A 22,601-nucleotide genomic window follows, 5' to 3' on the forward strand; every position below is an offset into this window, starting at 1 on the left:
GATCTATTAGTTTTAGAAATACTGACTTTTAGAAAGACCCATAAATTAGACCTGGTCTGGTTTTCCCTACATGTAACTTATCCGGGCATCTTTATCTCGCAATAGTGTAGGATATTTTGATAGTGGATAAATTAAGTAGAAAGAGTTGGGAGCACAGAGCTTTCCGAGTGTTGAGTATAAACCACGGTGGTGGCGGTAGAGGTCTACGAGTGATTGCCGGGGCTTCCAGACATCAATTCGTCACACAGACGGCAGAGCCGCTATCTGGGCGGAGTAAAGAAACAGTCTTCTCAACAGCCAGTCCAATTCCAGTCGCGAATGAGCAGAGACGACCTGGGCGAGTGGAGCACACGGCGTGCTGGAAACTGCAGGGAGTGGAGCATAGCTTTGATGAAGAAACAACTATTTGGGCACTGCAGGAATACTAACCGTGTGGTTGTTTTTGTCTTTCACCCCCCTTGCAGCAATTTGCAGTTACCGTCGTATGCCGTTTCACAAAACAGTCTAGCCTACGCCTAACTTCTGTATCCAGCGAGAGTATTTCCGTTTCTTTTTTAAATTGTCTTTAAAGCGGAATGAATGACAAAGACAAAGGTTGATACCAGTTCTCCCTCTCATTTTGTCTCGCCTAAGAAAAAGGGGCTTAGACACAAAATGGAAAGCGGGAGCGAGAGCGGCGACAGTGGGCAGTCGCAAACCCTCAAGCCGCACCAATTCGAGCAGCAGCCGGTGGTGCAGCCGCTACAAGTGAACGAGAAAAAGAAAATCAATCGAGCTCCTTCTCCGGCAAGACCGAAAGATGTTCCCGGGTGGTCCCTCACTAAAATCAGAGGAGGCATCGGGACGCCAACGCTCAGTGTGAAACCAGGTTCCATTCACATTGGGAGCCGGGTATCTAGACGCAGCCCGGTGAGTGGTAAAGACATTAAGTCAGAGAAAGGGAAACTACCGGGGAAATCCATGCTCTCTGTCGCTAGCGCCCCGAAGAGCAGTGGCAAATCTGCGAAGGTCGGTCGAAGGAAAATATCGGATGCCAGTAACGCTTCCGATGATTTGAGCAAAGACTCGGGTTGCGCCACTGGAAAGCTTTCACCTACAGACAGTAGCTCCGAGCTCTCTGATTGCGCTTCGGAGGAAAATAAACTTTCCACGGACGCCTTGAGCAGTGACACTGAATCCAGCAGCCGAGGTGGGGCAGCGGAGAGTGAGAAATCTGGTAAAGACCACTTTTTTGGGCGGCCCGGGAAACTTGTCCGGGGGGATGATGCCAAGACACCACTGGAAAAGGACCGTCTCTCTATTGGCATGGAGACCGGGGAAGGTAGCATCTCTCCCGGTGACGAGAGGTCTGTTACCTCCTTCGACAGTCGGATGCTTGCTAGTACTTCACTGGCATTTTCTGACCTGACAGAAGAGTTCATTGACGGTACTCATGAGAAATTTGTCAGAGAAATCGAAGAACTGCGTTCAGAAAACGACTACTTAAAAGTAAGAATTGTAAACATTGAACACATCAGTGTTTTCATCAGTGGCTATTACGCCTGGCACCCTTGAGACATTGCCAAATATTTGGGCAGCCAGCCTCTTAATTTTTTTCAGTTCAGATACAATTGCAGTCATACTTGATTACAATTACAACAGTTATATGATTATGAACCCCATTCCTTCTCATGCATAACTTGACACACATTTACTGTCATCTGTTTTAATAGCCAGTCCAAGCCCTCCTTGTCGTTTTTCCTGTTTTCTGATTTTGTGTGGATTTGTCAGCAACAATTTATAATTTGTATGGTCAAGAGGGATATGTTTTAACAGTTACTAAAGATTACAACCTTTAGTGATGGACTAAGTTGATAGATATATGATAGTGTAGTGTATTATTTTCAAGAAGGCGATTTCATTTCGCTTATTAATTTTCCATGCCTGCTAGACAGACCGGTATTGAATAGAACAGCTCGTGGCGGGAGGCGACTGTTTTTCCTTGGCGCTCCTCCCTCTTAGGTCGGGATTAGGCTATAGAGGCTTGACTAATTGCTTTGTACAAAGATAATATACGTGTCATAACAGCCAGTTATATATCTAACCCTAGGTGGTCCTAATTATGACCTTCGTGATCTTTCTGGGGATGTGATATGGTTGATGCTGCAAAATAGGTGGCTTCATTAGCTTTCTATCCTACATGAAATGTAACTGGTAAGCAGTTTATCCAATACTGTTGACCGCGTTACTCTGGTGTTAACTGCATGTCCTTTATGCCACCAACTGATAGTTACCCATTATTAACTGTCAGATTTCTGCTCATGTCCCTCAGTGTGGGGCGTGTCTGTTCTCAATGCTTTTGCAATATAAACCATATACTCTCACATATCAGAACAATAATGACGGAAATGACTGTTAGGCTAGCCCGTCATGCAGACCCCTTTAATGTCAGCCGTTCAGATTTACCTGGTAATTACTTCATAGCCATGCCTTTGGGAATCGTTTATTAATCGCCGCTCCAATTACAGGTAAAAACCAGGTCACGGTTAGCGTGGATCTATACATCCATTCTCCGTGATCCCATCTACACGCTCACTTGAATAATGCAGCTGTTTTACCAGGCTTCCCCGTGCTGTGCAGATGCTGCTGCAATCCAGCGCACCCGCGCCCACCTCTCCACTCCATTGTTTATACGCGCGCGCAGCACGTGACACTCTCTGCAGTGGGTGACCTACATTCTAGGGAACAGTGACAGCACGCGGTAGCCCACCGCATCTCAGACAGCGAGGTTACATTTACACACGCTTTATCCCCGTCGAACTTATAAATACTTTATTCGCGAATTACTACGACTGTGCTGTAAGGTTAGTTGGATACCAAATAATGCTTCCTCTAACAGTATATTTAAGGCAGCGATGCTTTGGCATAATCCCTGGACACCTTCGGTAGGCTATAATTGAGATGTCATTGGCAGTTCCAGTTGGGTTAATGTACATTATAGTAACAAAGTGGCGTGACAGCTGAAAACTCATGTTGAAGAAAAAATGAGATCAGCTTAATTTGAGGTCAGTCACATAGTCAGTGTTAGTGACAGCACAATTAAAATGAAATCTGCCTCCTTTGCCTTTTATCGACTGTTCAATTTATGCTTTACTCAAGCATGTACGTGCCATAATTAAAATAAGTGATGAGTGTTGTCCCAGTAAGAATGCTTCGATGCCAACAAGTGATACATAATTGCAATCTGCTGATGTGTGTCTAGGAACAAAAGTGATGGGCTTAGCAATAATTACAGCCTCAGAGTGCTAACATGTTCAGGTTTTCTGTGTCACCAGTGTTGAGTCTCCAGTGATGGTGTCTTGGATGGATAATTATAGTCGTCATGATGAGGATACCATTATCACTATTACCATCTTTGTACTGATGACATAGGTCCCCCACCCACTCTCACGTTCACCTGTCCTGACACACAGGGCTCTGTGTAGGAGGTGCTGCTTTAGAAAGAGTTTGAACCCAGGTTTTTGAAGTAGCTCATGAATAGACCTGTGTAGCGAGAGCAACATGACAGGCTTATAACATGTGCTGGAAACATCCTCCATGCCTTTAGAGCGCAGTTCTATTTACATCTTTGGGAGAGATAAGAGAGAGTGCGCGTTCTAGATCAGCTTGAGCTTTGCCAGTGAAGGGAGAATGTTAATTGATGTTGTAAGTCGAATTAGTTTGGCTTGTTGACTCCACCCTAGGAGGATCTCCTGTGACTGTTGTGCTTACTGCCTATGTTTTGTGCGTTGCTGTTTGCCAAGTTTTCTTCTCTTGAGTTAAGGGTTTTTAATTGGATGATGTCAAGGAAACATAGCATGCCAACTGATACATCATCACCCCGGCTGTCGTTATTCACAAAATAAATAGTTGGCCTGGTGAGAATTAAAGCGTCACATTTGTTAAAAACAAATAATTGACAGGGCACAGACATTGCACATTTGAAGCCCCATGAAACGTAAACACATTTCAGACATGCGAGTGTGTGCTGGTCTTAAATTAACCTGTGTGTATTCCAATCTGCTGTTTGCAGGATGAGATTGAGGAGCTGCGCTCAGAGATGCTGGAGATGAGGGACATGTACCTGGAGGAGGACGTGTACCAGCTGCAGGACCTGAGACAGCAGCTGGACCAGGCCAACAAGACCTGCCGCATCCTGCAGTACCGCCTGCGCAAGGCCGAGCGGCGCAGCCTGCGCGTGGCCCAGACCGGACAGGTGGACGGGGAGCTCATCTGCACCCTGGAGCAGGATGTCAAAGTGAGTGAGAGAGAAGTAGAGAGCAAAAAGGACAGAGAGTATGGGAGTGAGGTTGTCTTTACTGTTGAGGGCCTGTGTTTTTAGCGTATTTGTGGGATTAAGTGGTGTTCTAGGCTCCTGTGTATTTCTGATGATGGCTGGATATTGCTGAACAGACCATTGTATGGGACAAACCATGGAATGTTTGCAAACACAGTGTGATTTGTATTTTCCCAGTTCATTCTGCTGCTTTGCATAGTTTTTGCATATTTCCTTGAACGTGACATACACGTGCCACCAACTGACATCATTTCCATTTTATGCTGCTTTCATTGTGTTTGAATGAGATCATCATCTCAAAAACTGAGCTGAGAAGAAAGAGGTCGAAAGTTGAGAATTAGTGTTTCAGCATGTTCACTTTCAGTATCACACACACACACACACACACACACACACAGACACACACACACACACACACACACACACACACACCAACAAAGAAACCAGTGAGTTTCACCCACAGACAGGCAACCTCTAAACACTGGTGCTTTCAGCTCAGTCAGGGAAAGAGTATGGTTGCAGGTCATGAATTTTCAAAGTTTTGTCTGTGTTCACACAGCCTCGGTACACAATGGTGTCTTTCTCGCGTTCCCCTCAGTACTTGGGATGGAACCTAATGATGTCATCCCCCTAGAGCCATGTCCTGCTGTTGCGTCTCTCCGCAGAGATGGCTGAGCTTTGTACAGTATCAGATAAGGGGAGGGAGAGGAGGAGAAGAGAGACTTCCTGTCTTCTGTAAAGCTAACATTTGTGCCTCCCCGCTGCAAAGCTCCATAGGCTAAAACAGGCTACTCCTCTTCTTAACTGACTTCTAACACTTCAGGATAAACAGGCTACTCATCTTCTTAACTGAAAACCATAGCAGTAGCTCATCACAAAGTGGTTCAGGCAGTGGGTCAGTTAGTCACACAGTCCAGTAAGACAAAAGAGTTTTAAAAAACAACATCCACATCCTTGGGCTTAAGTATGCCAGTCAGATGCATTAGCTGGGAGCAGAAGTCTCCGAAACACTCAGCCAATTGTTTATCCAATGCTACCGGCAGAAAGGGGTCAGATTTCACTGGCCTCCTCTCTCAGTTGCGCCCCAGAGGCAGCTGTGGAGGAGCACCACTGGGGTATGCCGTGACGAACTGGCTGTGGGGGAAATGGAGCGGGGCTTTTAACTCCTCACATTGAGGTTAACCAAGCACAGCGCTCATTCCAGAGCTGCCTGTCTGACCTGCTTTGGAGACAGCGGTCGTCTCTACTGAGACGACACGACACATCCATGGCCAGCGCCCAACTGCTTTTTCAGAGGATACGAACTGACGCTTTTGAAAACTCTTATTAGCAAGGCTATGTTGTGTTGTTCTTTTCCTTTTGTGGTTTGTGTCATTTTTTTGGTTCTTTATCTTTAGTGGATAATTTGTGTTGTGGGCTGTGGTTGTATTCACATTGTTGTCCAATTAAATTGCCTTTGGAGGTCAGATGTGCTTGGCCTGTGGCAGGGGTGATAGGGGTGTTTGAGTTTCCCTGAGTCAGCCAGTAGTGGTTCCCACGTCCTGTTGCATCCTGTGTAACAGACTCTCTCCCTCTCCCTCTCCCTCTCCCTCTCCCTCTCTCTCTCTCTCTCTCTCTCTCTCTCTCTCTCTCTCTCTCTCTCCCTGTCTCTTTTTCTTTCTCAATTCAAGTTGGTCTAAAGTTGCTTTATTAGCATGGCTGTTTAGACAGTGTTGTCAAAGCACAAAGGCCAATAAAACAACACGTTGTTTTTGTCAGTGCCAGTGTCTCACACTATCTCTCTTCTCTCTTCCTCCCCCCCCCTCCCTCTCTCCCGCTCTCATGACTGAATTGGGCATGAGTGGTGATGATTGTTGGGGGATAGGAATGAGCTTTCTGAAGGACTGGATGTTGACTGGGATCCTTGTGTCATTTCCTGCCCTCAATTGCACTGTCCTCATTTCTGTGCCCATAAAAAGCACATCTGGGTCTTGGGGGAGGACAGGAGATGGTGTTGGAATGGAGGCTGTGTGTTGGCTGGCTGGCGGGGCTGTTTGTTCATGTTAGAGACCTGACCACACCTCTGGTACCCATGTGTGTGTGTGTGTGTGTGTGTGTGTGTGTGTGTGTGTGTGTGTGTGGAGACCTCATACAGCAACAGCTGAGCTGCAGTTCCTGAGTTGAAAGAGGAGAATATATTAGATACAGAGATAGCAGAGGGAGAGAGAAGGAGAGATGAAGGAAGGGTAGAAAGAGAGAAAGATACAAAGAGAGAAAGAGAGCTGTTTTGTGTGTGTGTGTGGATATCTCACCATCCAAACATCAGTTGAGCTGAATTCCCTGTAGTAAAGAGAGCAGGAATTATTCAAGCCTCCAGGCCTAGTTCTAGTTTGTAGTGAGGCCTGTGAAAATACCAAGGAAGAACAATCCTCTCCTGTACATGTGTCCCTTTCCCTTTTCAATCCATGCAGCAGATGCACGTAGCTCTGAAACAACCATCTACTAATGAGCCCTCTCCGTGAACCATACTCTACTGTCATATTAGGTAGAAGGGCAGACAGTCTTGAGGAATTTATATGAGGATTAGCTTACTACCACTGCCAGTTTGGTTGTTGTTTTTGGGACAGTGATATGTCCAGAAGAATTTCTGTCTTATACTTATTTTGACACACAATAGTCTGAACATTTGTTTGAACATGTTCGAACATCACACTTTTGAACATTATTAGCAGAGAGACATTTTTCTCCAAGTTCACTGTGAGTTAGCGTGGAGGAATCCTTATATAATGAATCACAAGCGAAAAAGAGCCCAACGAAAGAAGCAGAGAAGCGATGGTCAGAAACAAACTGGACTGGAGCATGCTGGATTTTTCTTTACCAAGGGCCCATATCTTGGCCATTTTTTAAATGGAAAGGTTTGTGTTGTCGGGTTATCGAAAGTGCAGTGAGGTCTTAGGGGAGCAGCTTGTGCTGAGGTTTAGGAAGATGGGAGACCTGTTAGAGCTCAGTGCCATTTTACGAAAGCAGGCTGATAAAATCAGCAGGGAAGTCGTTAAAAACAACTGTCAGGGGAGCGGACAGCTGTGGCAGCACTGACAAGCCAGTTCAGAGGAAGAACACGAACACACACACACATACGCACACACACACACACACACACACACACACACACACACACACACACACACACACACACACCAGAGAGAGAGAGACACACAAAAACACACAAAAGATCCTTTTCCTTCCTTCCTTCTTCTGCTCTCTTTTAGTCTCTTTCTCTCTCTCTCTCTCTCTCTCTCTCTCTCACACACACACACACACACACACACACACACACACACCCACACACACACACACACACACACACACACACACACACACACACACACACACACACACACACACACACAAACTCACATGCTAACCAAAAAGTACACTGAATGTTAAGTACCCTCACACACACTCAAGCATGCAAATGATTTCAGACAAGGACAAATGCAATCACTCAAACATGCACACAGGAACACACAAACACACACACACACACACACACACACAAACACACACACACACACACACACACATGAAAGAGGCCCTTTGATGGCTAAATGCTTCTCTTTGACTTCTGTTGTTTGTCAAGAAGGGAGAGGACTGGAGCCAGAACTACATGAGAATGATGGAAGCCAATAACTGACCTCATTGCCCACATACACACGCATGTACATGCACACACGCACACACACACAAGCACACACACACACACACACACACACACCCACACACACACTTACAAACATGCACACTCAATCTTCTCCGCATGAAAAGCTGATGCCATGACAGCATACCTTGTACTTCCAAGGATTGTCCGTCTGGTTGACTGACAGACTCACACACTATAAAAAACGCTTTAGGTGTTTCTACTTTGCATATCAAAGCAAAATGCTTTGGGGGTCTGTCGTATGTGAGTACACCAGGCAGGGCTGTTAGACTGGCAGGCAGAGGGAGGAGGGGGTGGGTGGGTGGGTGTGCAGGAATAGTTGCCAATTAATCTGCGTTAACAGGCACTTTTAGAGGTCCATTAATAAAGGGGTTTGTCTCGCTGAGCCGAGGCTCCATCACCATAAAGCACCAGCACAAGGGTGAAGAACAGAGGCTGGAAAAGCCCAGACTGGGAATGAAAGTTAGCATTGATTTTGCTGTGTGGGCTGTCTGCCCACCTCTGACCTGTGGAGAGAGAGAGAGAGGGAGAGAAAGAGACAGAGGGAGGGAAAGAAAGAGAGACGAGAATGATAGGAAAATAGGGAGTTCATGGAGTACACTGAAGTGATTTGTGTAGTAATGTAATGATGCATTGTAAATTCTAAATGTGTACTGTGAAGTGTACTTGTCAGTAGAGGACTTGAAGAAAGACAGATACAATTCATACTGGAATACAAGGAGAGAAATGGAAGTGTGCCTTACTGAATTTCTCCTGAAGGTTGTCACCCCCACACATACACAATTATTTATCAATTGCAGCAGCAGCAGACTTATTTATTCTTCAGTGCAATCTTACAGGAAGCCTGCATATCAACATTATACAGCCATTATACATTACTTTTATGTCTTGTACTTTGCACAAACATTTTATTGAATCTGACTAAGGCCCTGAAAACCGAAAATAATTACCCTCTGTGAAATGTGCGGCCATAATACCCATGACAATCATGATGTCAGCAGTGGATTTGGCCAGAGAGTGAATGATGAGGATGTGAGTGTGAGAATGGGAAAATCTCATGTGTGCATGTTAGAATAACTCAATAATAAGTGTTCACAGGGCTCCCTCTGGGGTCGATGGCTGTGATGAGAAAAAGATGGACAGAAAGCGGATGGATCTGAATTAGAGTGTGCTATACTGGGGCCAGTCAGACAGTCTGTCTACAGAGAGGCATTGAGGGGCCAGCTGCACCCTAGCATCCTTTCACAGATGCAGAGAGAGAGAGAGAGAAGAGGGGGAGAGAGAGATACCCATGTTCCACCTACCCTCTCCTCCCCTGCCCCCAATCTCCCTCTCTCTAACAATGAAAATTGTCTGATGACTGACAAGAGTGACAGTTTGAGTGATGACAGCAGTATGAAGCATTTTGGCAGCTAATGCCTTGGCAGGTCTTCTTACAAAGATAAAATATCAATGCAGATTGTATTGCCACAGTCTGATGACAAAGCTTACATTCCCCGATGTAGTTCTTTATCCATTGCATGCATGGATATTGGTGTCCCTATGACAAATGTCAACACAGCGCTATTCAAATGCCATTAGAAGGATAAGATTAGATAGGATTAGGATATTTAATATAAAAAAGACACTTAGGAGCTGTTACATTTTGCGAGCACATTAACAGCCTTCCTTAAATCTGGATCTGGTTTCTGCATCAAAATCCCCTTAATAATCTCTCAGCCTCATAGGGATGTATAACTCATACACCCATAAACCTGTCCAATTAAAAACCTCACTAGAGCAATAATCCATTTAACGAAAGACAATATCACGATTACGAGCCTCCATTTTTTATCACTATATTCAGAAATATCCAGGAGTTCTTGAGAGGACAAGTAGAATGAGAACACTTGAGAACACGTTTGGCTCAAATAGTACAATTAAAATCCACCATTCACGCATACTCTGTAATGACCAGATTGATTAGCTGATTGAATGGAAAAAAAGGACTTTAAATGAATGGACTGTGATACAAACGTCCAAACCAGCATATTGTCCCCTCTTTGTCTTCTTTTTTCTAAAGATCAGTGTGTTTCTGTCTTCTCTAGGTTGCAAAAGACGTGTCCATCCGCCTGCACAACGAGCTGGAGTCGGTGGAGAAGAAGAGAATCAGGCTGGAGCAGGAGAACGAGGAGCTGAGAGTCCAGCTGCAGGACCTGGAGGTGGCCAAGCAGGTCCTCCAGACAGAGATGGAGAAGACCAGAGAGGTGAGAGCCAACAGGATGGCACTTGGCTGGGCCGGGGAAAAAGAGAGAGAGAGAGAGAGAGAGCGAGAGAGAGAGAGAGAAAGAAGCCAAACTGTCTATTATTGTAGATTAATGGCCTTTTGTGTGTGTGTGTGTGTGTGTGTGTGTGTGTGTGTGTGTGTGTTTGTCTTGGAGAGACAGAGTGCTCATAGTGGAACCCTCTGGCCGAACCAAGCATGACTGGAGGCGGCGTTAGGGTGGACAGGGTAATATATTCAAAGCCTTGTCCTTGCTTGAGTTGTCTGCCTTTGGCAGCCAGCAGGTAGTTGACTCTTCTGTGTAAATGTCATCGCGTACATAAGTACAAGTACATAAATTCACTTCTTGACACTGCCTCACGGTGCGCCATCCAAAAAGGAGGGCTTGGCTGGAGGTCTTGGAAATGATAGCTTCAACAGTGGCTATAGCCAATGAAGAGGGAGCAGAGCTGGACCAGTCCAGTCAGGTGGATTACTCCACCGACAATCCCTGCCTTGAGGCCTCTTCCACTGACAGTATGACTAAGTGTCTGTCACGCTTGCATTGTAGCCTATTTACCACTGGCTTTAAGAACACACGGGGTGACTGGACAGTGTAGGTGCCAGTCTGGTTGGCACAGTTAGCTATCTGTTCTCTGGTTGGCGAAGTGCCCTGTGCTTGGGGTTGAGCTGCCCCTTTGTGTTGAGCTGCCCTGGATGAGGAGGGAATTCTTGGCATAGCTGGTCCTCTCCTGGTGTGAGGAGCCCTGTGTGTCTTTGGGCCTTTCTGTCTCTGCTGCAGAGGTCTGTGTTTTTAACAGAGCTACCCTCCGACGTGAGGCATGTCTCACTAGACTTCCCCCTGAGATGTTGTATTTACAGAAGCCTTTGAGGAGAGAAAAAAACAGTTGAGAACATTGGAGAGAAGATAGAGGAGAAAGATAGAAAGCGAGAGAGGCCAAGGGCAGGGAAAGAGAGAGAGAGAGGGAAAGAGAGAGAGGGAACAGTGAGAGTATTAAGAGTCTCATATGGATGGCTGAGCAAAAGCCAGCCTCCTGTGTGAATTATTGATTTCTTGTGCGCTGCATTAAATTTGACTGAGACTGTCACCTCTAACCAGGGGGGTGGGGAGGGGGGTGGCGGTGGCTGGTCAGAGGATCAGATTGTTAGTGATCATGAATACCCCCCGCCCCACCAAAAGACACAGAGCAACCATAGGATGATGAGAAGACAGAACAGCCATACCGGTAAAAGAGCACATAGGCTGACATGTCTGGAAGAACTCCATACCATATGGTTACAAATTACCCTCTCTTGTTCTTTCTGCCGTAAAATGAACCCTAAGTGACCTCTAAACCGTTCAGTCCTCAATGACATCGGCCTCAGGGAATCCACACGACCTGCTCGAGTGTAGCCCTCCTGTGTGGAACATCAGTCTCCCGCCAGTGGCCATATAAAAGACTGCTGATCGAGGGATTTCTTTTCCGTTAACCATTCCTCTGTTCCTTCTTCTAACGCACCCCGTTTATCTCTCTCTTTCTCGCTCTTTTTCTCTCTCTCTCTCCCTCTCTCGCTCTCTCTCTCTCTCTCTCTGTACACCTCCTTTCATTAAAAAATAAAAAAGCCAATCAGTCCTTTTTCATAGCCACTGTAACCCTGTGAAGGTGGTAGGGTTGGAGCCATGTTGAGGCAGGGGGTTTGAGGTGGGGGACTGCTGCTGAAACCCCACCCCCCAGTATGATGAATCGAGTCGAAGGCATGTCTCTCTGTGTGGGGTCCCCATGGAGGGGAGTGGTGTGGCTGCTGGTGATGTGGGGAGGGGTAAATTGGAGAGGAAAATGTCCTTGATTGTGAACGGCAATGACGAGAGAAGGCACGGCAAAGGCCGGAGGCGATTTCTTTTTTGCCCTAACCTTCGATTTTTCGTTCCTTTCAGCCCTTTTGCTTTCATTCAAATTAAGTTCTGTGCATATATTAGCCATTACAGCTTTTGTTCATCCGCAGGGATCCACTAGCTGTCAATGTGTCTGTGTGTGTGTGTGTGTGTGTGTGTGTGTGTGTGTGTGTTTGTAAATCTGTGTACATATGCACGTGCGCGTGCGCTAGTTCATGTGATTTATAGCATAATGATTGTGGCCTTAGCATGGCCCAGTTGTAGAACCATCCTTTTAATGAGCGACAGAAGACCTGATGCATCCTCTATGTCCACCCTCACAGCCCTCACAATACACACACACACACACACACACACACACACACACACACACACACACACACACACATACTAAATTTATCGTTACTTCCAAAGGAAATGCCTCTCAAAGGCTGTTCCCCAGCATGTATTTATGACCTTCAGGAAGAGGTATCCTTTGTTTTCCATGTATGGGGAAGTGTGTGCTGTAGTTGAGATGGAGAGAAAGAGAGATAGAGAGAGAAAGAGAGAGAGAGAGAGAGAGAGAGAGAGAGAGAGAGGGGGAGGCCCAGAGATGGAAGGGGAAGGTTAGTAGAGCAGGGGCTGGGGCTGGGGCTGGGTCTTTATCAATGCTGCGCTCCATACCGCTCATTGGGCTTTTATCTACAGACCCAGCTGGCTGCGCTTCCATCCCAGCCACATTAGTGTTAGATATGCACTGATCCTTTCTGTGTCTTAACAAGGACAGCACTCCTGTGTTGTTATTATGGTAGACTCACTGACATCCTAGGACTGGTTCAGACCTCATCCTCTCTCTCTCTCTCTCTCTCTCTCTCTCTCTCTCTCTCTCTCTCTCTCTCTCTCTTTCTCTCTCTCTCTCTCTCTTTCAAGGGTCATTACGTGAATGTTAAAAAGTCCTTTGTGCCTGAAGTTTCATATGCAATGCCCAGGTCCCCAAATCAGCTGAATTATGCACAGCCCTAGAGGAGAAAAGTGTTTTTTTCTCACTTGGTTGCATTGCTGTCACCCTTGCTCCACAACACTAGGAGCAAATGCTTGGGATCTGCTTTTGTATAACATGCCTAAACAGCCACCCAACCTGCCGGTCTTTCAGCAGTGTTTACCAGTCCATGCCTGTGTGGTTCAGCCCAGAAGTGGACCTGAAGTGTCCATTCAGAAGCATGTGTTCTGGTTATAAAGCCCCCCGGAATGATAACCGACTGCAGATAGACCTCTGGATCAGGTCTAGTCCGACAGAATCCAGAATTGATTGAGATAACCCAGATGACTATTATAGATAAAGAATCATTCTTAACATCCCTCAACAAAACAAAGTAGCCACGGGCTATAAGAGAGAGACAGAAGATTCACGGAACATCGATTTGAGAGGTTGTTGTGTAATTGTGAATTCTAAATCCAAACTAATGAGACACAAAGACATCCAGAATTGCATCGATATGGCTTGAAAGAAAAGACAATGGTATTTAACTCTATGTAATACCTACTCTCTTTATCAAAAAAAGCAGGCCACAGGATTTCATTAAGCACAAGATTACATCAGATACTTAATCAGATACGTCAATAAGTTCCATGCTACGTCTCGTTGTTAAGACAGACAGACTAATGATGAAAACGCAGACTTAATACTGTCTGTCCTATTAGCTGCTTTCATGGGATGGGCAGCTGTGTGTATAGAGGGATGGTTTGCTCAGAGTCTTTTGTGTTGTGTAAACAAACAGGCTAAGACTGGGAGATATGAGCAGCTGTTATGAGACGAGCCCACATGAAAGACAACCACGATGGACATTCCCTGCTCTGTTTGATGTCCGTGGCCTCAGCCATAGATTGAAGCCTCTCACCACAGGACTTGAATGAAGCATGTGGTTAGGCTGAAAATAAGACGTGGAGTTAGGTGCCGAGGCCACTGGTGAAGCAGCAGCATTAGCCCTGACAGAAGCCCGAGTCTGGCACGAGTCTGGAGAGGTTGAGTACCAGACTATCTGCTATCAGGGACTGTCCATAATTGAGGAGAACTCAAGCTGCAATATGTTTATCACTGATTACAATTTGAATTGAATTGGATGTTTGGATTTAATGGATAACATCACATGTCTTAAATATAAAAAGCTGTGATGCAGCTTTAGAAAATCTGAACTTCACATGAAACCATGTACCTGCAGTCACAAGCACACTTAATCTGGCAAATCATGTTGGTGTTGGGGATTGCTTACGAATATACTTCATGAACTGGCTTGCAAAGGAAGCAGTTCTAAGGAGAATGGTACTGTCAGGGGACTGCACAGAAAGAACTAGCGTTGTCACGAGCATTGTTTAGTAGAGTACAGAACAGCATGTGCCATTACCTATGAAGCACAGACAAAGGTTTATTACAGCAGAATCAAACTAACTCGCTCTGGGATTAATTCTTTTCAGCCATCACGGATTTCTTGCTGTTTTTAGACCCGGAGGAAGTATGAGGTAATTTCATGCTTCAGTAAAAGTACATGTGAAATGGAGAGGCGACGGGTCAAGTGTGGGCAGACTGTAAGATAATGACCCAAGGGTGTGTGTGTGTGTGTGTGTGTGTGTGTGTGTGTGTGTTTGTGTGCGTGTACGTGTGCGTGTGTGTGTGTGTGTGTGTGTGTGTGTGTGTGTGTGTGTGTGTGTGTGTGTGTGTGTGTGTGTGTGTGTGTGTGTGTGTGTGTTTGGGGGGTGAGCCATAGGAGCACAGGGTAGAGCTTTGAGAAACCCAGAGAGGAAAAGACCAAAGGCTTGTGCTGTCTGCATTACACACAGCCCAGAGCCTTAAACTACTACGACTAGTAACCCCCAGAGCACTCCAGTTGAACCAGGAAAAGAGGAGAGAGAGAAGGAGTTTAAAAGGGTCTGTGAAAAGGTGTTTGCTCTCTCTCTCTCTCTTCTCCCCCCTCTCTCTGTCTCTCTCTCTCTCTCTTTCTCTGCGTCCTTCAGGGCATGCCTCTTTGCTTCGTATCAGACACTCTGGCCTGTTTTCTTTTTTTTTTCAATCATTTTTTTCACCCTCATCCTATAGACATTAAAAGGATAACTGTTGTTTTGAAAGCATCAGATTATCTCCCCTTCGGGGTCTGACAAGGGTCTGGGAGCAGTGGGGATTTAGTGCTCTCTTAATGGAGGCTCTGAGGTAAAAGAGCGCCTTGATGTCAGCCGCAGTGGACGGTAGTGCGTCTACCGGGAGCCATTGTTGTCTGGGAAGAAACATCTAATGTGGAGATTGCGAGAGGAGAGAGGTGATGTGAGTGTAACCGCATGTGTGTGTGTGTGTCTGTGTGTGTGTGTGTGTGTTTGAGTATGTGGTGGTAGTGGTCATGGTAGATGTTTTTAGGGGGACAGGGTCAAATAAAAGGGTAGATGTCTATATAGGTAGCTTGAGGTTGGAGGGGGTGTAGTATGAGAGGCTATTTTATGGCTAGCTAGACCGTTCAGAGCTTTGAAGTGGGGCTAATTGCTCTTCTGTGTGCACCCGTGTGTGTGTGTGTGTGTGTGGATATGTGAATGATAATGAGTGTGTGTGTGTATGTGATGAAGAACGGCTCACCACTTGAGATTACCCATGAATTATACATCCATACCTCAGGCTTAACTGTGCCAGCGATAATGACATGAATGGTACATGCATGATGGCTGGCGAGGCGTTGGCACTGAGTGCTCTCTGCCGATCCATTTAACCCACAACGGGCACCTTGTTGTCTCCCAATTTTAAAGTGCAGAGCTCCAAGCTGTTTCATCTTTTGACTGGTAATAAAAAAAGGGAAACTCTGTGTTTGATTGATGAGGCCTTTCGCGTTTATCCCTTTCCTCAAGGAACGGTGCACGGAGTACATCGACTGGAGGTTAATATGTCTGATTGTGACAACGCTGCAGTCTTGGCAGGTCGTTTGTAAGTCTCTCCGAGAAACACACATAAATTACACATAACACATCCACACACATACACACACACACACACACACACACACACACACACACACACACACACACACACAGTGACACACTCTCTCTCTCTCTCTCTCTCTCACACACACACACATCTTGATTTCACAGATGTATGCATACGTGTACCGTTACCTCATTTCTCACAGCTGCAAATTCTATTTTGAGTGTAAAAGGCTCCTCGTGGGGCTGTTCCTTGGATACACGACTGTAAACTCCCAAACACAGATCATCATGCCTTGTACAAACAGCCCTTTGTGCTCGTGTGTTTTCCCCATGGCTCTTCTTCACATAGATACCATAACTCTGTCAACTTCACTGTGTGTCCTAGCATTATTACCCAAGCTGGGAGCTAGATGGAAGTGTCCAGAAAGATGCAAATGTTGCAGTGGTTCTCCAGATTCTGAGCACCGCCTGTTCTGTAGTGCAGTCAAGTGTGGAGGGCTAATGCAGGGTAAGATGTCCTAACACATTTCTTATACCCAATCCCTATCCATACAGTTCATGTTTACATACAGCTCGGCCAATGTAATCAAAGAAATAATATCAGAATCAACCTGCAAATCTTTTTTTTCCTGTATCCACTGACAGCGCAGTCATATCCATCAAACGCTTGCATTGATCTTTCACCTTCCCTGTTTCGTAAGATTAAAGGACGTTTGTTCCACCGATTAAACCATCATCGACGCTCTCGTCCTGTCACATTCACTGAGCCCCTAGGATGTCTCCGTCGTTAGGGTCTGTCAGGTTACTGGTGTCTCTCTCTGACAGGCGGGTCAGTGCACTCGGATTCCCACGCATTCCAATGGGCTCACTCCGGCGCTTCAGCTCGTTAAGGGCCGCTCAGTCCCAGATCTAATAGGAGGGGCTGTGAGCGTGTGCGACAAGGACTTTGGTTACATAAGTTGTCAGAGGAGAGCTGTGCCGGACCTCCTGAGTGGAATCTGTCTCACCGCATAAGCCTGTCAGTGTGAGACGGGGAGGGACACATGCGATGGGGTGGGAATGGAAGAGGGATTTTAGCTGGGATTTGGTGGACTGTGTGAGGATAGCACTTTGTGTGTGTGTGTGTGTGTGTGTGTGTGTGTGTGTGTGTGTGTGTGTGTGTGTGTGTGTGTGTGTGTGTGTGTGTGCGTGTGTGTGTTTAAGACTGGAAGACCCTGACCGTGTTAAACAAAGCCTTTCCACGAAGCTGACATCATTTTTTAGATTCTTCTGGCAGGTTTCACCAAGTGTCACCAAGCACCGTTTATCACGTAACAGTCACTTTCTTTTTACAGCAGCAGTGTAGTCCTCGCGTTGAGATCTACAAGGACACATTTGTTATCCCATTTCTGTCTATTTGTGTGTGTTGTGTGTTGTGCACATTATCACATGTACCCCTGCGTCCCCCTACCTTGTCACACACAGGGTGTTATTAGATCAGTCTGTCATTAGCCATTAGCCGCTAGTCCCATCAGTAGGGAAACAGGCTATGATCACCTTATGTAAGGATTACATAAACCTGCCCTGACAAAGGCACCACAGTCCATCCTTACTCAGACCTGTCACAAGTGGCCAGGCCTTTCCATTTCAACACATCCTGCTAGCCCTGGCAGTTCCAGGTCAGGCCTGGACGTACAGTGGTCAATCCACAAAGTGGACCGTAATAGTGAAGAGATGGAGAAGCGAGATTAAGTGCAAAATCATATCAGGACAATTATGGCTTTATTGGTTGCCCTAGCCAAGAAGAGATTCCATTACCGTTGCTCCTCTTCGTAACCTGTCAAACACAGTCATTGATCGAGCGAGTGGGTGGAAGAACGAAACGGAGAGAGAAAGAGGGGAGGGACGAAAGAAAAAAAGAAGAATGAGAGGAGGAGAGTGAAAGAGAAGGGCAGAAGGGATGGGATGGGATGAGAGGAGGTGGAGGTAATGAGATAGAAAGTGAGATATGACATGAGAGGGGCACAGACAGGGCCATCAGTGGAGCGAGGAGACGCTCTCTCATCAGCACCTAATGTCATCTATCAGTCAGTGGGCCAACAGGAACATAGTTCCGTTTAAAGGGTCACCTCTCTCATCTAACAGAGAGCCGTTTTGTGTAGAGCCTCCTGCTACACAGAAACCCACAGAGCAGCATGCAGCACATGGCTGCTGATTTCCCTCATAAACCTGCAGGATGCGCAGCAAGAGAACATCAAGTTCATCCCTGTGTGCGCCCTGCGTGGGAAGGTTTACCTGGAACATGGACTTGATAATCCAACCACTTTAAGGCATGTCTTGTTGTAAAGCTGACGAAAAACCTCCATACACAAAACTAGACTAAAACTAAAACTAGCAGTGAAAAAGACTGAAATTAAAATTAAAAAGACGTGAAAACTAAATAATAACTACGATGCAATACAAGCTATATCTATAATAACTCATGTGTGTACACATGGTCCTAGGGCACGTTGTATGATACATTTGCCCCCTAAACGGGTAAAACCAGCCATCTCCAAGTGATTAAAACGTCAACTGCAAGAGGCTCAAAGCCAATTAAAGTGAAGTGCTGAATCTCCTTAACACCTCCTCTGGATGGGGGTTACAGAGATAAGTTTAGAGGTGTTATAACCAGGGTGCCATAAGTAGACTCTGGAGGTTTTCTTGAACAGGACCGGGGTGAGGAGAAACATTGAGACCTGAGAAGAAAAACACAATCCTTACCCAAATGCCTCAGCTGTAGCACACATCTAAATTGGATTGTGCTTGTGTTGTTGTCTTTCTCCAACAGAACAAAGCAGTGGTTTCTATTGTTTGCAAATATAGTTACTTGTCAGGCCTGACCAATGAGGATGCACTGTAATATCACAGTTTTTAGGGAGGGGAAAAAAAGAGATCAGGGCATCAAGCTTTGCTTAAAGGCAGATTATTCCATCAGTTTTGTAGGTCAGTCTTTGAGCGTGACCGTTGGGCCTTGGCCATGCCCACTGAACCTTTGAGTGACCAGCTGGCTGCTCAGATCTGATCCACTGATCTGAACATTTGATTTCCCTGCTGACTGGCACAGAAACCCCCACCTCCCTGACCGCCATGTTCGGTTGAGTGGCAAAAAAGTTACGGCCTCATTGGGCCCTTTTTAGCAGCCAAGAAGAAAGACTATGCCATATAAAAACTCTTAAGCAGTATGCAAGTGTACTTGCATAGGCTTTCTTTCATATTGAATGGGATGAGATTTGGAACCCCCCTCCTCCCCCATCTCTCTATTAGTGTATCTGCTCAATTCACCCTTGTTATTTATCCCCCAAGGAATCATTGCGCTCGGTGCTGAAAATTGGTGAGAGGTTAGTGTGCACGAGACGTGTGAGCGGGTTTGTCAAGTGCACCGTCATGGGAATGTGCACATGGCAGTGGCGGTGAATGTTTGAGTGTGTTTGTGGGTGGGCAAGCGAGCACGAGTGTAATGACAGCAGCAGACACTTCAATATCTGAGATTTCTTCTCCCTTGGACCGTGTCCAGTTCTGTCGCCATCTGTTTCTAGTGTGAGAACTGAACCGTTTTGCGCCCCCTTTTTTCTCTTTTGTTTCCTTGGCACAAGACACCAAATAGCATAGCCTGGCCCTTGGATGAAGGTGTTTTTACTTCCTGTTCCAAATCTGTTCCAAATGTTATATATAAACAAAGTGATGAAGTTGGAATGCCACAACAAACCAAGCATACGCACCAGGCCACCTAACAGTGCCCCGTGTTGAGTTTTCCGTAAGCAAGCTGCTACGTTAATGAGCGTCAAGTGCTTGCGATTCGGTTAATGAGTGAAGGGGCAAAGCATGTGCTCGCTGATTGAATTCCGCTGAAAGGGGCGGAGAGGAGGGAGACACAAAGCCTCGTTCATGTGGCAGCTGGGAGATTTAGTTGGCTGCTTCGGCCTCGGCCGTTTCTCTCTCCCCTGGCTCGCTGTTGTACCCTCCTAGCCTCTCACGGGTTACCTAGCAGTGAAAACAGACTGGAGTTATTCTTAACAACATTAAATAAGGTGTCACAATGCAGGCTACGGGCTATTTACGTTGCTAGAGGGTGTCTGTTTACAAAAGCTCTCTTCCACAGTTGAAATGCTGATCCTGGAGCTTTGCTACAGTATGTTTGTTATATATTGCTATACAGTAATAATATTACTATACTATATTATGCCATTAATATTACTACCACTCATACTTGCTATATAGTATATACTACTGTATACTTTACTATATACTAATAAGGGAAACACTGTATATCATGGACATTTCTGACAGGAAGGTGGATGATTGAACCCAATAAAAACCTTGATGAGAATCAGTGGGTCTTGTAGTGTTTGAATAACTGGTCCTCAACGTATTTTTTCTCTCTCCTTGTCTTATTGTTGGCCACAGTGCATCATCTTTTCCTCATTTCCTTGACAACATTTGCATTAGAGTCTGATGAGGTTCCCTTCATCCAGTCGTAGGGGTCAGGGACTCTTCATTCGTATTCAAGGTCCTTCTTTATCTGAAGCTGTGTTTGTTGAGATTGTCGGGCACCTCCTGGATCCAGTAGGTACTCCGCAGCACCTGTGTGCAGTCCCACTCAGCCTCCCCTCCCTCAGAAACCACGGGAGCAGTTCTTGTGCTGATTGCTATTGCATTGGGGTTAATGAGAAACAGTCTGCCGGAGTCATGTTTGATGATTAAGCCACACCTGTGTACAATTACAATATGTTCAATGCAGCTGCACATTTATGTTACAGAGCATGTGGTCTCTTTTATTGTGGTCTCTCTTTCTCTCTCTCTCTCTTTCTCTCTCTCTCTCTCTCTCTCTCTCACACACACACACACACACACTCACTTTCTCATGCACAGACACACACACTCTTTTGTGTCTCCTTCTCTTTCTTTGTCACTGACTGTTTCCACATTCGCTAATGTTCCACCATTAGTCAGTGCATTGCAGTGCTCCTGGTATTATATGACTCACATAGATGTCCTCTGGTTTTGTACTGTGGAAGTGCCTGGACTTGCTGCTGTGGAAGTAATGATCTTTTAAATGAAAAGTGGACCGTCGCAAAGAAAATAAAACCTTAAAACTGAAAAAATGAAGACCTTTCACAGAAAATGTAAATTGAAACAGATATTTTCTGTAGGGAGGTCAATGTGTGAGTTATTTGAATTCCACGAAGAAGAGGATATATGCACGCATTGAATTCTGTGTCAGACCTTCCAGAGAATGTGACATCGTGACATGGGAATGTCACAATCTGAATGGGAACCAACTGATGGAATTACCATCATGCATGCAAAATGTCATACGCAGTCTCGTTGTCCTTCTCAAAAAAACCACACACCCAAAATGTCCAATGAGGAGACAGACAACCACAAACCCCTTCCCCCAAAGCAACACTAGTTTCAGACCCGTCTGAATTTCTCATCAAATCTCAATGACAATAAGGACAGGCATGGCAGGGATTACCCGCACACGCTGCACTTCGATTGGGAAGAGTCTTTCTGATTAATGTTTGAAGTGGCTTGATAAATGTCAGCGTCTTTGACATTTACAGCTCCTGTGAATGCAAACAGTGGGATCATGCTCGCCCTGTCAGCCAGGTCAGCCACTAAGAGAAAACGTGAAGATTCTCTCTTTTTTCCCTCCTACACACCATCACTTCAGGCGCTGTATGACAAAGACCTGCGGATGATTTTCATCCACGTCTTTTGTGCGCACAGTATAGGTTACAAATGGGCCTGCTAGCTCAAGGCCGCCGTGGCATCGAGGTTGAGTTGAGAGCATGGCCGTTTGTCAGTTGTCACGTGTGTACACAAAATTGGCCAGGCTCTGACAGGACATGGTGCAAGGGAAAGATAAAAGCTCATTCCCCCCGATGTGACCTTTGAGAGAAGCCTCTGTCATTCATCACTGGAAATGCATTCTAGTGGTGGACCGAACATAGTTTACACATGCACACACACACACACACACACACACACACACACACACACACACACACACACACACACACACACACACACACACACACACACACACACACGTGCACAGGAACATGCATATCCACATAACACACAACATGACAAGGCAAACCATGTATGTATGCACCATTCAAATTAAATCCAAACTTGGTTTATTATGGTCACAATATAACAATTCCATATATCATGTGCTGAAACACAAAGCTCAGACACAGCATGCCAAGAGCGTACTGTCACTGACCAAACTCTTGCTCACACACACAGTCACACACACCCACACACACTCTCACACACACACACACACACACACACTCACTCACTCACTCACTCACACACAAAGGGCTTTGGTTCTAATTATAAAAGCTTTACCCCAGCTCTAATTTACACTGGAGTCCAGTAACCTTGTACACATGCTGTTGCCCTCAGAAGCAGACAGAGCTCATCTGCTCTCAGTTAAAGCACTGCTGGTGCCCGTGCGCTTAGAGACAGACTCATCAGAAACAGG

General features: G+C 45.8%; 1 protein-coding gene across 2 annotated transcripts in view; it reads left to right on the top strand.

The window, feature by feature from the left end:
- Positions 1 to 22,601, top strand: part of soga1 (suppressor of glucose, autophagy associated 1) — a 43,517-nt gene continuing 20,916 nt past the window's right edge. For both annotated transcript variants that reach the window (XM_012834950.3, XM_031566077.2), the window contains exons 1-3: positions 1 to 1,488; positions 4,052 to 4,276; positions 10,100 to 10,258. In XM_012834950.3, the coding sequence (XP_012690404.2) occupies positions 580 to 1,488; positions 4,052 to 4,276; positions 10,100 to 10,258 (1,293 nt within the window). In that variant the 5' untranslated portion in view covers positions 1 to 579. The remainder of the gene's footprint in view (positions 1,489 to 4,051; positions 4,277 to 10,099; positions 10,259 to 22,601) is intronic.

This window comes from Clupea harengus, chromosome 4 (assembly GCF_900700415.2).
Source record: "Clupea harengus chromosome 4, Ch_v2.0.2, whole genome shotgun sequence".
Lineage (NCBI taxonomy): Eukaryota > Metazoa > Chordata > Actinopteri > Clupeiformes > Clupeidae > Clupea > Clupea harengus.